The sequence below is a fragment of the Panulirus ornatus genome, chromosome 25 (assembly GCF_036320965.1).
Source record: "Panulirus ornatus isolate Po-2019 chromosome 25, ASM3632096v1, whole genome shotgun sequence".
NCBI lineage: Eukaryota > Metazoa > Arthropoda > Malacostraca > Decapoda > Palinuridae > Panulirus > Panulirus ornatus.
This window is the reverse complement of record NC_092248.1, coordinates 13,064,793-13,079,202: the sequence shown is the minus strand read 5'-3', so window position 1 is coordinate 13,079,202 and position 14,410 is coordinate 13,064,793. Positions and strand designations below refer to the sequence as shown.

Genomic DNA, 14,410 nt, shown 5'->3' with positions numbered 1-14,410 from the left:
AGGCCCTCCACCGTGCAGAGCGTCTCTGGCCCTCGATGGACTTCCTGTGGAGAGATGATGATGAGCCTGGCCTCTCGAAGCCTCGAGTCCATCCTATCACACATCCACAAGTGTATTAACATAATTCGTGATCTCGTCTGTACTTCTAGATATGTCTGAAGCTTCCAGGATCAACTGAAATGGTATTCGTTTTGTCACTCTAGATCAAAGACCGTGATGATCATAACAGACCGATGGCATTACTCTCACAACCATACATGCAAGACAGTCCAGTTCAAGATTCTCATATTAAAAACCAATTTAAGAGCGAAACTCACACGATTACTCACAATATCCCTGAAGATTATACTTAAGGTATGGACAATATGGGATGGTAATTTCTTTAGATATTAAGGTAAGGAATATACTACTGTGTCCATATCGGTCTCCAAACTGGACACATACAGCAGAAGACACAGGTCCTCACCTTAAAGTCTCCATCACCGTCGTCGATCTCCAGGATGTAGCCAGCCACCCTGGTAGTGGGGTGTGGGGTCCAGGTGGCCGTCACACTATTGTTCTCTCCAACACACTCTTCCGTCAGGAACTCGGGGGCGCCGGGAGCTGGCCGAGGAGAGACACGCACTCATATTACACGTGATGAAGCAGAGGTGATTCCTGAGGACTACATGTTGGGGATACAGAAGTGCATGACGGGCGGATAGCTTGAACAATTATCTTACAAGGACATGAGTTACCAGTGTGTGTGTGTGTGTGTGTGTGTAAGGGCCTCAGGTGATCACGAATCTCTTGGTGAGTGAGGCGTCATGTGTGCCGCCTGCTGTGACTGAAGCAGTGGAGGTAGCTGAACAACTGCCTCAGTCAGAGTCAAGAGTTTAGAAAGTTTGGAAATATTTAGACAAATTTAGAAAGTTTCGTGCTTAGAGTGAGACTCAGGCTTAGTGAATGTCAAGCAGACACTTGTGATGTGACAAATGTTGAGACTGGAAATCACTTGTTCTGAAGTGTCGAGTAAGTCGACTCACTGGAAGCAATATCATGTATACGACTTGTAACTAAAAGTAATCTCATGATATAACATTGCTTCATATACAATTTCTATATGCTTCAAACTAATTTAAACTTTCCTTAAACCTAATATCTAAATTCAACAAAGTTACAACGGAAAACAAAGGAATAACGATCTGATATAAAACAAGTGCAAGAAATCAGCACAAAATATGTATATGCGCAACATAATGTAAAAGCATAAAAGCATAAACAAGCTGAAGTAGAATAAAAAAAAAAAAAAACGAAAAATCACGTGTTCTGGGTATACAGCCATGACTGCTACAAGTTACCTTCCCCAGTACCTGGTTATCAAGAGCAATCATCCTCCAGTACCTGGGTTCAAGACCCATCACACCCCCCATTACCTGGACACCAGAACATCACCCCCACCCACCCACCTACTGAGTGGGACGAAGGATATTAACACACTCAGTATGACGTCATTATATTCTCGTTCATTGATCATCTTGTAAAGATTAAATCCTTCGATGACGTCACAGTTAGAGTCTAAAATACTGTATACATATATTCTCGTCTCTTGATTAAGATGATTGAAGAAGGATTTCTGTGGAAAAAAGTATAAAGAACTGTGTAAAAGTTTGAAATCCAGTGTTGATGATGAATACCACAATATACCTGAAGCAAAGTTCCCGAGGTACGCAAGTTAATGCCAAACTAGAAGAGCAACGTTGCGTTATCTTGTGAGTATTCTTATCATTACTGTTGTTGCAGGTGTTTACGCCTGCTGTGGTCACAGCTGTAGTCTACACGCGTCGACAGATTAAAATGCACGCGTCATACCAGCCGTCTATACTTGTTTACAATCACTACTGGTCACAGAGGTCGACAGATGTGTCTTTAGTCGTCCCATCTCTTCTTATGGTGGTTTAATGGCTTTTGTCCCATCATATGCTCCAAGTTCCCACTTCCTCCTGCATGTTTCCAGGCCCTCTTGCATGCCCCTATCTCCTCTTGCATGTTCCCATCTCCTCTTGGCTGTTCCCATCTCCTCTTGCATTTTTCCAGGTCCTCTTTCATGTTCCCAGGTCCTCTTGTAGTTCCCAGTTCCTCTTGCAGTTCCAAGGTCCTCTTGCATGTTCCTAGGTCCTCTTGTGGGTTCTGAGGTTGAGATTGAGTTCCAAGCGACGGCCTCCTATGGCTGGGCGGCCACGCTGCAGCTGTACATCAACCCATCAACCGCTGTAATGGATCCATCAACTCTACAGGCCGGCCGGGCGCTGATTGGATGGTAGTAATTCACAATAATTGATGACACTGTTCTGGTCATCAGTGATGCAGCGGTGGTGATGAGGCCAAGCGGACCCTAACGCACGCACGTGCAGGCACACACACACACACACGCTAATCATTCTAGAATTTGGAGTATGTCTTTCATTTTAAGCTGAAGCTGAAAACTGAGAGCACATGTGCTATAAGCCCAGAGAAAAGCTAGGCTTGACTTTTGAATCAGAAATGAGTCAGGTCAGGTCAAGTACCATGAGTGTACAGTTGTTTGTTTAACTGGATCTATCAGGAGGAAGCTGGATGAAGGAGACTCTCAGGGTGTTACAGTAGATGGTCTGGCCCTGGTATGTTCCTGAAACACACATACTGTCCATCACCTTCCACGTCACCATGTTGGTCTCCACCAATTTTCGTCAAATTTCGAAAATTTTCCTTTGATGAAGATTCGAAGTGATTAATTGAACACCATAAATTACTTTCAATCAACACCACGGCCATGACGGTCATTATCCCATGCATGGTTATGAAGGTCAATATTCCAAGCTTGGCCATGAAGGTCATCAATACAACTTGATTTATCAAAATACTTTACAATAAGAACAATATATTTGGCTGTTTTTATAAAGGGATATATGTCGTTATTTGTCATTAAGGTCCATAATCACAGTCTCTGCTAACGCGACCTTGGACCCTAAGGAACAACACTAAAACTGAAAATTGGAAGGTGTTACTGATGGAAAGGGTCGCGGCCGGAGACCCAAGACTATACGATCCTTGACCACGACAGCACGACCCTTGGGTGTGACAACCTGCCCTTTGTCCAAGGTCAAAGGGCAGGTCATCATTAATCATGGATCTTGCCAATGTCTTAAAGCTCGTATGGTCTCGCTGCAGCAAGGTCGTACCTTCCTCCGCGCTCAGGAGTCTTACTTGTGGTGTGCTCTAGGGTCAGTGTGGAGAGTCGCGGACCGGATCACTGGAGGACAATAAACATTCATAACAAGAGGCTCGTGTGTAGGGACGGCACAAACACCACACGACAATAATCTGGGATAATGAGGCGAAAAACGACATGTGGTGTCGTTGCCAAACTGTATGTGTAGGTATGGGATGACAGTAAGTATGTGGCAACATACCGAGCGGGACACGGTTACTGGAGAAAGATAAAGCATCGTGGATATAACTACAGCTGTTGTTGATGTCTACAGAAGGGAGATAGGTAAGGGATTCATGTAGACACTAGGAAAACATACAGGCCGTTGCTAGTGACAATTGGAAACGGAGGAGGTTGTACGGGTGTAACTTGTAAGGTTGTTCTGATGTTATGGTGTAATGTTGTGTGTTGTGTGTATCATACAGTGTAGTCTTGTTGTAAAGGAAAGTGAAATGTAGGTGGGAGATTTGGCCCTAGTGTCTGTGTGTAACGATACATAAAAGAATAATAAGATGGTGTTACGTGTGGTATATGGTGCGATAAGTTAGTATGGTGTGGGCTGCAGTGCTTATGGTGCTGGGGTATGGTGAGCAGGTCGGGGGCACCACTGTGTGAAGGAGGTATGGCTAAGTTTTTTCGCATAACTGTGGGTATAACCTTGGTCTATGGTGTCTATTATGTAAGGTGTGTTGTATGCACATCACCATGTGGTATGCTGGTATACTGTGGATATAATGTATGTGCAAAATGTATAAATGTATTCTAGTGAGTATGATACATGGTGGTGTACTTGGCTGGTGTGGTGAATAAGTGTGGCGTGAGCACGTGACTGCTGCTGGGTAAGGTGTGTGTGAGGAAGCCATGGGTGAAGGAGGGTCACGTAGTGTTGCCACCAGCTGTGTGGCCAGAGTGCTGGGGCAAGATAGAGCGAGATTTTTGGGTAAAATTATACAACAGTAAGACCTATAGGTTCTTTACGATGGCTAGGAATTGTACGTGTCGTGTATTGGTTTTAATGTCTACATCCAGGTCCACTACATCAGGATGATATACTGGTGTATACTGATATACAGTATATTAAGCGATATAATATCGATATGACAATAAACTTAGGATGTGGTATGTTGTTAAAATGTATGTATCTGCTCCTGTACTTCGTATGCTTTATGTAGACACTTATCTACGTGAGGCCCAACGGTGTAGAGGTTAACGCTGGCCTAGGTTCGAGTTCTTGTTCCAGTAGGAAGCTCAAAGCCAAACCAACCGTTCATCTTCCCCATGACGTTAGTTGGTTTATATATATATATATATATATATATATATATATATATATATATATATATATATATATATATATATATATATATATATATATATATATATATCATGCACACATGATAAAACAGTTATATATACATAACGAGTGAATAGAATTAAAAGAAAATACTATAGCCATTAATACGGACAGGAATGATATCAATATAATTATAACTCACAAAAAGCTAGCCTATTGCGCATCTAACAAAATATCTAACAATTCTAACAAGACATTAAACATGCACTAAGGTGGGTCTCTAGAGTGCATGCTTTCTCCAGGCAGGATATAAACGAGCCACAGGGAACTACTGGGATATAAGGGATAAAATAAGCTGGAGGAAAAAAAAAATACTAGGGAAATTCAAAGGGGCAAAGGTTGATGGAATGAAGACTGTTTGCTCGTGTACCTGCGGGTCTTCGCTCCTCTCCGTCCAGGCAGGCTGTGGGGGATCAGAACATCCATCAATAGTCAGTCACCATAACTACATGTATTACTGAACATTGCACCAGTATAGCGGAGAATGACAAAACAAAAACCAGTATATATACACCAATTCCATACACATGTTTCTGTACTATAATGATATAGTATAACATTATAATAGAGGGATGGTGTTACAGTTTCTGAACACAGATGGAAGTAATGGAATCCAAATGTCGGGATGTACACTCAAACAAGTAAAAGAAAAACCATTGGTGTATTGATCAATTTATGAGTAACATAACCACCTTGTTATTGTTAGGCTGTAACGACCAGGTACAGAATCTCCTCTGAAATCCTAAAGCCAAAGCTCAAAGCTGACCTTAACGGCTCTTTCTGTGTAACCTGGCGTCCCACACAGATCCCAGAGGAACTTTCCGCTTGGCTAGGCACAGAATCGAACTCTGGTTCTCTGAAGCACTCAGCACCCGGACGACCAGGGAAGGAGAAAGCGACACGAACTATCATGGTAGGTCAGCAGTAATGGTCAGTTCATGACCTATGATGGTAGGTCAGCAGTAATGACCCACATCACATGGTCAGTCACCAGTTTTCCTTTCACTGTTCAGTTCATAACGTGTGTTGTGTTTTGGTTCAGGTGTTGAGAGCCGCGGGTGTGGGTCAGGTCGTCGGCCTGAGGACGATTAACTTACGTTTCATCTGGACAAAGTTGAACGTGTTGAGCGCTCTCAAAACGCTCTTGTGGTCGACGTCGAGGTCGATATACGGGCTAAGACGTGTCGAAGACGAGGTCAACTCCTTGTCCCAAGTGAGGTCGAGGTCACTTACCCGACCAATAAGTTGAGGACCCATCTGAGAGAGAAGACATGCATAAGTTAATATCTTGACGATGACAAGACGATCGGTAAACATTCAAGCAAGACTCCATTAAAACAGTGACCACGTGAGTCTTCAAGGTGACACCAGATCGTCCTTATCATTACATAACTTTTCCCCTACAAACGTTATATACAGGACTAGGAGGGGCCTAAATTCCAGTGGCAGTGAGTAAAGTCAAACTAAAGGTTTCCCTAACGTTTCAGTGGGTTGATCTGGCCTTGATTTTTTTGACATGTCAATTGCCAATTCTGTTTCACTTCTTTGTCCATGACTTTTTTTTATAGATCCTTCCTAATAGCGAGTTCATTTACTGACTCCTAAGTATATCATAATCTTTACCATTTTATCACCTATATATCTTATGTTAACATTCTCAGCAGCTTGCCAACCTCTGTACATCACCGCAAGATAAAGATGTTAGCAAGTCTCAAACGGCGCCTGAGACACAGACTCTGGGCTACCGCTTTTTATGTGATGTTATCTCACAATCTTACAACCACATACGTCATAACAGACAGAGTCAAGTGTAAGCTCTGTACAAAAAGTGCCTCGATCTTCTAAGAGCCCACCTGAGTAACATCTTAATCTCTTATAAAAGATTACATTATGAGCAGAGTGGATATTCTTAACCTCATTTTCTTGTTCACATTTGCCTCATCTATTGAGGCTATATAGATATTAACATCTTTAACAAATGCACAATTCTGCTTCACTTCCTTCATCGGTCCGGCACTGCCTGTGATGCAGGCTACGTCACTGTCCTGGCTCGTGAGGACAATTCCTGTTGCTAAGAATCCGTTTCTGTACAAGACTGGACACGTCTTACCTGCATGAAGGCTGCAGGGTCAGGTTCCTTGATGGCCTCGATGCAAAACTGGACAAGGGCGGTGGTCTGGTGCAGTCTACGCGTGCAACTCGCCGCCTGGTCCCTGCCGGCACGGCAACACGTCAGCCAGGAACCACAAGAACGGAGAAGCCAGAAAGGCGTGAGATACGGAACACTGAAGGTAGGTTGAGAAAGAAGCCAGAAGGAGAGGGAGGTTTGTAGGCCAGGCAAGGAAGCAGAGGCTAGGCTAACTCTACACACCAGGGAAATTCAAGAGGTTGGGGTGGGGTAGGGGGCACCAATAGCCTCAGGGCTGAAAGAGTCCAGAAGGTAAACAGAGATCAGGGTCAAAAGGAGAGTGGAAGGACCTTGGAGCTCTGAATGTGAGGAAAGATGGTCAAGCTGAAGAGAGAAACAGCCAACCTGAAGACCACAGGATATATCAAATGACATACCTCTGGCTGCAGATGGGACAATGGAATCTAAGTGAAAGTAACGAGAATGATATCAGGACTATATGTGGCCGGGATGTGTAGGACCAGAGGAGGCAACAAAGATGTTATGAGAATTACGACAGATGAGCGACAGTGAGAGGATGGAGGTAATAACCTTACCTCATGGAAGAGAGAAGAGTAAAAGATGATCTGATCACGATCTTTAAATTTGTATTTTAGTTTAATAATTGATAATGTGGACAGTGCTTCGGAAGGTGCAAAAATACCACAACCAAAGGTCATAAAAAGAAATTCAGCTAAAGATATGCTGGAAATGAAGAAGTAAGAAGAGTAGACGATGAATGGAATAAATTAATGGATGAAACTGTGACTTCTGACAGTTTATATGAGTTCATAAAGTTGTCTGATAAGAGAGGACGCTCAGGAGATGGGGAACAAGAGACGGGACTCCCTCCCTCCTCGTACTATACGAATAGGTAATTACATACAGAAATCTCAATTAATCTATTACCACACACACACACACACACACACACACACACACACACTACAAATCTGATGAGTGTGAGTAAAGGATGTCATGATCCTGCTGTAGTATGAGAGTGTGAGTGTGAGTGAGGACTAACCTGTATATTTTGGTGGTGGCCTCTCTCTCCGCGGCCAACTGAGCCAGCAGCCTGGACCTGGCTTCCCTCACCGCCTCCATCAGCTCCGAACACTGCCGCTCGACCTCGGCCGCCAGGCTATCGCAATGACCCTGAAGGGACGTAAGTATTAATATGCTGATGTATGCATATACTGCCGATGGCTAAGGGAATGCAAGCATTAATATGCTGATGATGTATGCATATACTGCCGATGGCTAAAGGAATGCAAGCATTAGTATGCTGATGATGTATGCATATACTGCCCATGGTCTAGAGGGGACGCAAGTATTAGTATGCTGAAGTAAGCATATACTGCCAAAGTAAAGAGAAGAATATGGTAGCAGAGCTCTTAGATAACACCCCTAAGTGTATTACTTTGTGGCGAACGATACAAGTTCCACACTTTAAGAAGCAAACTCACTAGTCAACTCCTCGTGCAGATAGACTGGACTTTTACATCTCTACGGTAAATATGTAAAGCAAAGAAACACAGGACAAGTCTTCTGGGACTTACTGAAGAACTAAAGACACTCGACTTGGAGCGTCGACCCGGCATTTGTATCGGAAGACGTCAAACTCTTGAGCGTGACAATACGACCCTTGAGCACGATGGTACGATCTCTGGGTATGATGACACAGCTATCGTTCCTGATGGTCGTTCTGTCGTGCTCGAGGGTCGTACTTCCGTACTGGAGAGGCCCAACAAGCCAGGCCTCTTGCACAAAGAAACTGTCACGTTGTAGCTCAAAAGTCAAAATTCCTTTACATAACAATAAAGAATACAACCGTCACACATGAACCTCAGAACCCAGTCTAAAACGTCAAATACCAAGTTTCCATAAGTAATAGGCCGCCACATCAGACCGAGACGTTACAGGCAAAGACCTGGGAAAGTAGGTAGCTGAGGATGCCAGTCCTTTTGAGTCACAGTCTTAGGAACATCTAACTCTAAAACTAAAACCCTCCAGCTAGACACTGAGGTATCCAGACCCACACATCTGATGGTTAAGCCCAAAGTCCTCAGTTTCAACGTGTTTCAGAATGAGAGACTCTTAATCTAGGAACCTTGTCACGAGTTACCTCAGAAGATGAAACTTCAAGAGACGAGACATACTGACACGTCGAGAGTCGAACGCCCAAGAGAAACAATCTGAGAGTAGTAACTCAAGAATCAAGTGTTCGATGCTTGGCCTAATGACACTACCTCAAAACTGGACATATCACGAGCGAAGATAACAAGAACGTCGAATTTAGATAATAGATATGATAAAGAAAAGTTTCAACAAAATCTGAAGAACCGGTTCTGAGAACGTTTAGTCAGAACCTGAGGCATTGAAAAAAAAAATAATCTCTACGGCAAAAACGTCAACACAACCAGCTGGTCACCTCCCAACTGTAGTGCTTGAAATATGTCATAAAGACAGACCATAGCATGGGTATGTCATGAGGATAGACCACAGCATGGGCATGTCATGAGGACAGACCATAGCATGGGTATGTCATGAGGACAGACCACAGCATGGGTATGTCATGAGGACAGACCACAGCATGGGTATGTCATGAGGACAGACCACAGCATGGGTATGTCATGAGGACAGACCATAACGTGTTATTGGTACTCACATTTACTCTGTCTTGGAAGTTCTTGAGGTTTGTGATGTGAGAATGAGTGGCTTTGGCTCGACCAGACAACTGCTGTAAGGACTCCGACAACTCTGCCTGTGGGAGGAACAAAATATTCTTGGTCAGTGAATGTACACCAGTAGGTGATATATAGTTCCTATCTGGAAGCAACAAAGTACAACCCTTGGTTATGAGGTAGATACTGTCGTACTACCACATACGTTGTGCCACGTATACACAACGTCAGATAGTGTCGGTACAATAACACACAGTGTTAGTTACCGTGTTATGACGTCATATATCGTATGTGATGCCGTGTCGTACAGTGTTGGACATTAGTGTTGTATTGTGTTATGCAACGTATTATACACGGCTACAACCCGTATTATACAACGTGGCAAATAACCCGCTACCACACCCACGGTGTTAAACACCGGGAGGGCAACATGGGAATAAGCAATACTATATGCTAATACAAAATTACTTTCATTAGAATAATTTGAATATATTACAAGGTGGAGCGTTGGCTTAGTATCCTCACCCTGGACGACATGTGCCCTGTACACCAGATGGTGTCTTAACCCTCGAGCACGACACTGTGACCCTCGAGCACGACCATACGACCTGTGGATCTGATGATCTACCCTCTTTGGTCTGCTGCAGCCAGGCCTTCATACCTAGTGGTCGAGCCATCCTGCTCAAGGGTCGTGCTCAGTTATCATAGCGTTGTGCTGGGAGGGTCGTGCCGTCGCCCTCAAGGGGTCACAGGTGATCATTATTTAAGGATCAATATGTACAGAGGGACTGGAAATTACTGGTTGCCTGATAACGCAGGTCGACCCTAAAGCATATTAGTAGTGACCCAGCCTAACCATTCCTTGCTTTTTGTGTTATGATACATAACGTGGAAGTACCATCCTCCGCCTCGTAAACATGAACAGTCATGACCCGTGTGGCAGTATGTGGCTAACGACCCACAATCTTCACTTCTTATGCCCGTATGATACAGACATTAATATTTGTGTAACTGGTGGATGTTTGTCTGTGTCTGTATACAAACACATTCACACAAATACATACTGGAGGAAGGTGAACACATGTGGCAGTGTGTAAATGGATCTCCATTATGGAAAGATAAATAATTCGTCATTTCCGAGTGCTTCAACGGAGACACTCTCCTCCACGAGTCCAGTTTGATCTCTATTATTCCAGTGAAATTTTCGCCCGTACAAGTCAGAGAGCAGGTGCACAACATCAGCCATCAGAAACACAATTGTTAAGTAATGTAGAGTAATACATCTCGTTAAGGAAGCAATTGATGTGCATCAAGACGAAACAGTTCCTGTACCCTGCTGGTCGCTCCTGTAATCACTGTGATTAATTATGCAGATTAACCTTGATGGAAAGTATAATTATCTGCAATTCCGGCAGTTGTGGTGCCCTGGACGTTAACAATCATGGCTGATTAATATTAAAGGTGAACAGGCTGGAGAGAGAGAGAGAGAGAGAGAGAGAGAGAGAGAGAGAGAGAGAGAGAGAGAGAGAGAGAGAGAGAGAGAGAGAGAGAGAGAGAGAGAGACGGATGGTAGAGCCAATCTGATGAGAAATAATGAACTAAAAGCTTAACAAAAACCTCAGTAAAGTGTTTCTCTGAGGACTGTCTACCCCAGCAACCAGGATCCCTCCTACCCAGAAACCTCTCCTTCAACAATCTTTTCCCCAGCAATTCTCTCCCCCACCAGCCGTCTTCCATTGCAATTCTTTCCCCTAAAACTCCTCTCCCCGGTAAATCGCTCCCCCAGCAGCCGTCTCCCCAGCCACTCTCTCCCCAGCAACCCTTTAAGATTATCCCCAACTGTTGTTTTGCTGTTCTTACTACTCCCCTGATAATTCTTCCATTAGTCATTCTGGCCCGATTATCTGCCCTCAGTTATCACGCCCTAGATAATCTATCCGATTATCCTACTGCGAGTTACTTTTTTAGTTATCCTGTCTCGATTATTTTTACCGATTATCTCGCCAGTTGTTATCTTCCCAGATAGCCTATGCCATCGATTCCATTCAGACATTAACAATAACAATAATAATAATGACAATCATAACAAAATAATAATAAATGATATTACTTCTACTACTAATAGATAATTTCTTTACCACCTGATTATTTTCATCACAAGTATATCAAAACGTAGTTAGGTGCATAACGTAGGTAGCTGCATATTAGATAAGGTATGTAGAGAGGCTACATATATGAACATGCAGTGAAGAGATCCACAGTGAAATATGAATAACCAAAGAAGAATGAAGGTAAGAAGTGCAGAAATAGAGAGCAAACATTTTTCCCTCACTTTACGACCACTCAAGCTTCTCAGGGATTTTAAGGCTTAAAACTTTAAGATGAATGTGTACAGACGCACGCACACGTCAGGAAACGCACATACACACGTACACAGAGTTACACAAGCAAACAGACTTCTACATATGTCCATGAACAAAAACACCCAAAGCTACATCTTTTCATACAAACACATACATGAATATTTACAAAAAGATACACGCACATCAAAATATATAATACACACACACATACAGAGGAGCACATACATAATATATACCAAAATAAAGTAGAAATACTACACACAGACAGGGAGACACACATACGCACACACACACACACACACACACACACACACACACACACACACACACACACACACACAGAAACTCAAACAAACAGACAGATATGCTCATGCAGCGAGAGGCAGGTAGGGAGCCGAAGAAGGGGCAGGAAGGGAGACAGAGAGGGAGGCAGGGAGGGAAGCAGGGAGGAGGCAGGGAGGGAAGCAGGGGGGGAGGCTTAAGAATAAATGCGTCGGCAGTGTTTCTCACATGGTTTTGTGAAGCGTGGACCAGAAGCGGCAACACTGTCTTGTGTGTTCCATACATTGCCAGGGCCAGAACACCCCAGCAACACTCTCAACACTGCCAGGGCCAGAACACCCCAGCAACACTCTCAACACTGCCAGGGCCAGAACACCCCAGCAACACTCTCAACACTGCCAGGACCAGAACACCCCAGCAACACTTTCCTGCTGCGGTATTACTCTGAAACCTTCAACTAGTGACCGCTGTAAGACATAATGTGACACTAACACGACTCAGAGAAGCTGAGAGAGGGAAGTTGACAATAGTACTGTGGTGGAGGCGACAGATACAATGATGTCACAATATGACGATGAAAATATAGCTAGATATAATTAGTGTCTACTTCATACTAGATGACAAACATTATTTTCTAGTTGTCAAAACTCTAAATTATGTCATCAGTCTTTGTTAGACTTCAAAACATATGTTCTGTGTTAGAATATTGATCAAGTAACGAAGACTTGAAACGTTAGACACTTAGAATACAGTGATTGGTGGGGGTAAGTGGGGTGCTTGCTCTCATCAAGTTCTTTCAAACATGACGCCATTGTAAGAATCCATGAAAATATACAACAAAACAAATCCAAATATACAATAATATAATCTCCTCCCTCTTTGTGTTGAGTTGCTTCCGCCATGATCTCTCCCGAGCTACTGATAACACAGAATTCCGGCTGTTATCTAACCTGCGGGGGACCCGCTTCAGCGCCGCGGGATCCTGACTTGAAAGTGTAACTGACTTACTGAGTCCGAACACCTCACGGGACCCACTCCCTCTCATATCTGGCCTACAGGGGCCAGTACCGCGAAGCCCTAAGACAATACTGTTATCTCACTTGGTGAAGCAGATCACCAGCAGGCCAACCCTCCCTCAACTATCTCACCTGTAAGGGACCCACACACACACATTACGAGCTTTAAACATAACGGCCCACACACAGCGGGGGCCCCACAGAACATGGATCCGGGGCCACGGCAAAGCAGATTTTTGAGCAACACAGCAAAGTATGAGACACATTATGAGTATCAATATCGAGGTCACAGAGAGTGTCAGGAAGGCGACCCATGAGGACTCAGGATCGCTGCCCATCTTGGTAATACTAATTAGTCAGACGTGGCACGTTAATCACTTTATAATTAGGGATATTAGGCCATAATTAAAATGCGGTAATTATAAAACATAATGGTAATGATTCCTCCCCATTTTGACAAGGACCAATATAGTGTAGCTTCTTAATGACGTTAATTACCGACCTCATCTTCGACAGCGTCGCAGGCGACGACGAAGGAAGTTTTACCCCAGAAGAATTGGGTCGTTTGTCTGACGGGGATGTGCTTCTTGCTTGGCTTCCCCGAGCACTAAATCATGGTCTAAATTACACTCTTTGTGGCATTTCGCATGACCCCGTCAGGCGACCCTGCACGAGGCGTTCACCCGAGTTCTGTGTAGCGTTTAGTTTCAATATAAACGACTTTCTCTGTGACGTTAAAATCATCCTTATGTGGGCTCTACATACATCCCTCAGTGATCTACGCTGACCTAAGCAAGACGCTCTGCCTGACCTTGTAACTGGTCTACTCCACGTAGGTCCTCCTCATCAATGGTCTGTAAAGCTACAAGGAAATGTAACACGGGAGGATCATGACGCCTTCGTAACTGGCTGGATGAGCACTGGAGCGCCACTGGGCCTAGTGTTGGGTTCTCTGTTCTTCCTGATCCACGTCAATGACTTACCAGAAAGACGAGATTCTTGATGATGAACTGATAATCTTACTTCAATCTGGCATATGTAAATCATCTTCACATGAAATAATCTTTAGATATTGTTATGTAAAGAAAGTAAATTTTGCAATACCTAGACTTGAGCATAGTCTCACAAGAGTCGGCTGTAAGAGTATCAATCAATTTCATTTTTCAGTTACAGTGGTAAGAGAAAACATGAGAGAAATCTATGCATAACATTTGACTATTTTACTGTAGGCTCCACAACAAGTACAGGGGGCCAGGAACTGTTTGACCAGGCTGTTGGTTGTTGCAGCTTACCATTCACTGTACCTTATACAACC

The 14,410-nt window shown here is 43.7% G+C and overlaps 1 protein-coding gene across 2 annotated transcripts in view; it reads right to left on the bottom strand.

Annotated features, from left to right (window-relative positions):
- The window catches only part of LOC139757276 (E3 ubiquitin-protein ligase TRIM9-like), a 157,861-nt gene that overhangs the window by 3,477 nt on the left and 139,974 nt on the right, over positions 1 to 14,410 (bottom strand). Inside the window, exons 2-8 of one of the 2 annotated variants that reach the window (XM_071677622.1) lie at positions 9,419 to 9,514; positions 7,775 to 7,905; positions 6,694 to 6,796; positions 5,681 to 5,840; positions 4,954 to 4,986; positions 467 to 603; positions 1 to 44 (exon numbers count right to left, since the gene is read on the bottom strand). The exon at positions 1 to 44 is cut by the window's left edge and continues 95 nt beyond it. In XM_071677622.1, coding sequence (XP_071533723.1) covers positions 1 to 44; positions 467 to 603; positions 4,954 to 4,986; positions 5,681 to 5,840; positions 6,694 to 6,796; positions 7,775 to 7,905; positions 9,419 to 9,514 — 704 coding nt within the window. The remainder of the gene's footprint in view (positions 45 to 466; positions 604 to 4,953; positions 4,987 to 5,680; positions 5,841 to 6,693; positions 6,797 to 7,774; positions 7,906 to 9,418; positions 9,515 to 14,410) is intronic. The other variant, XM_071677623.1, reaches the window with a different exon arrangement.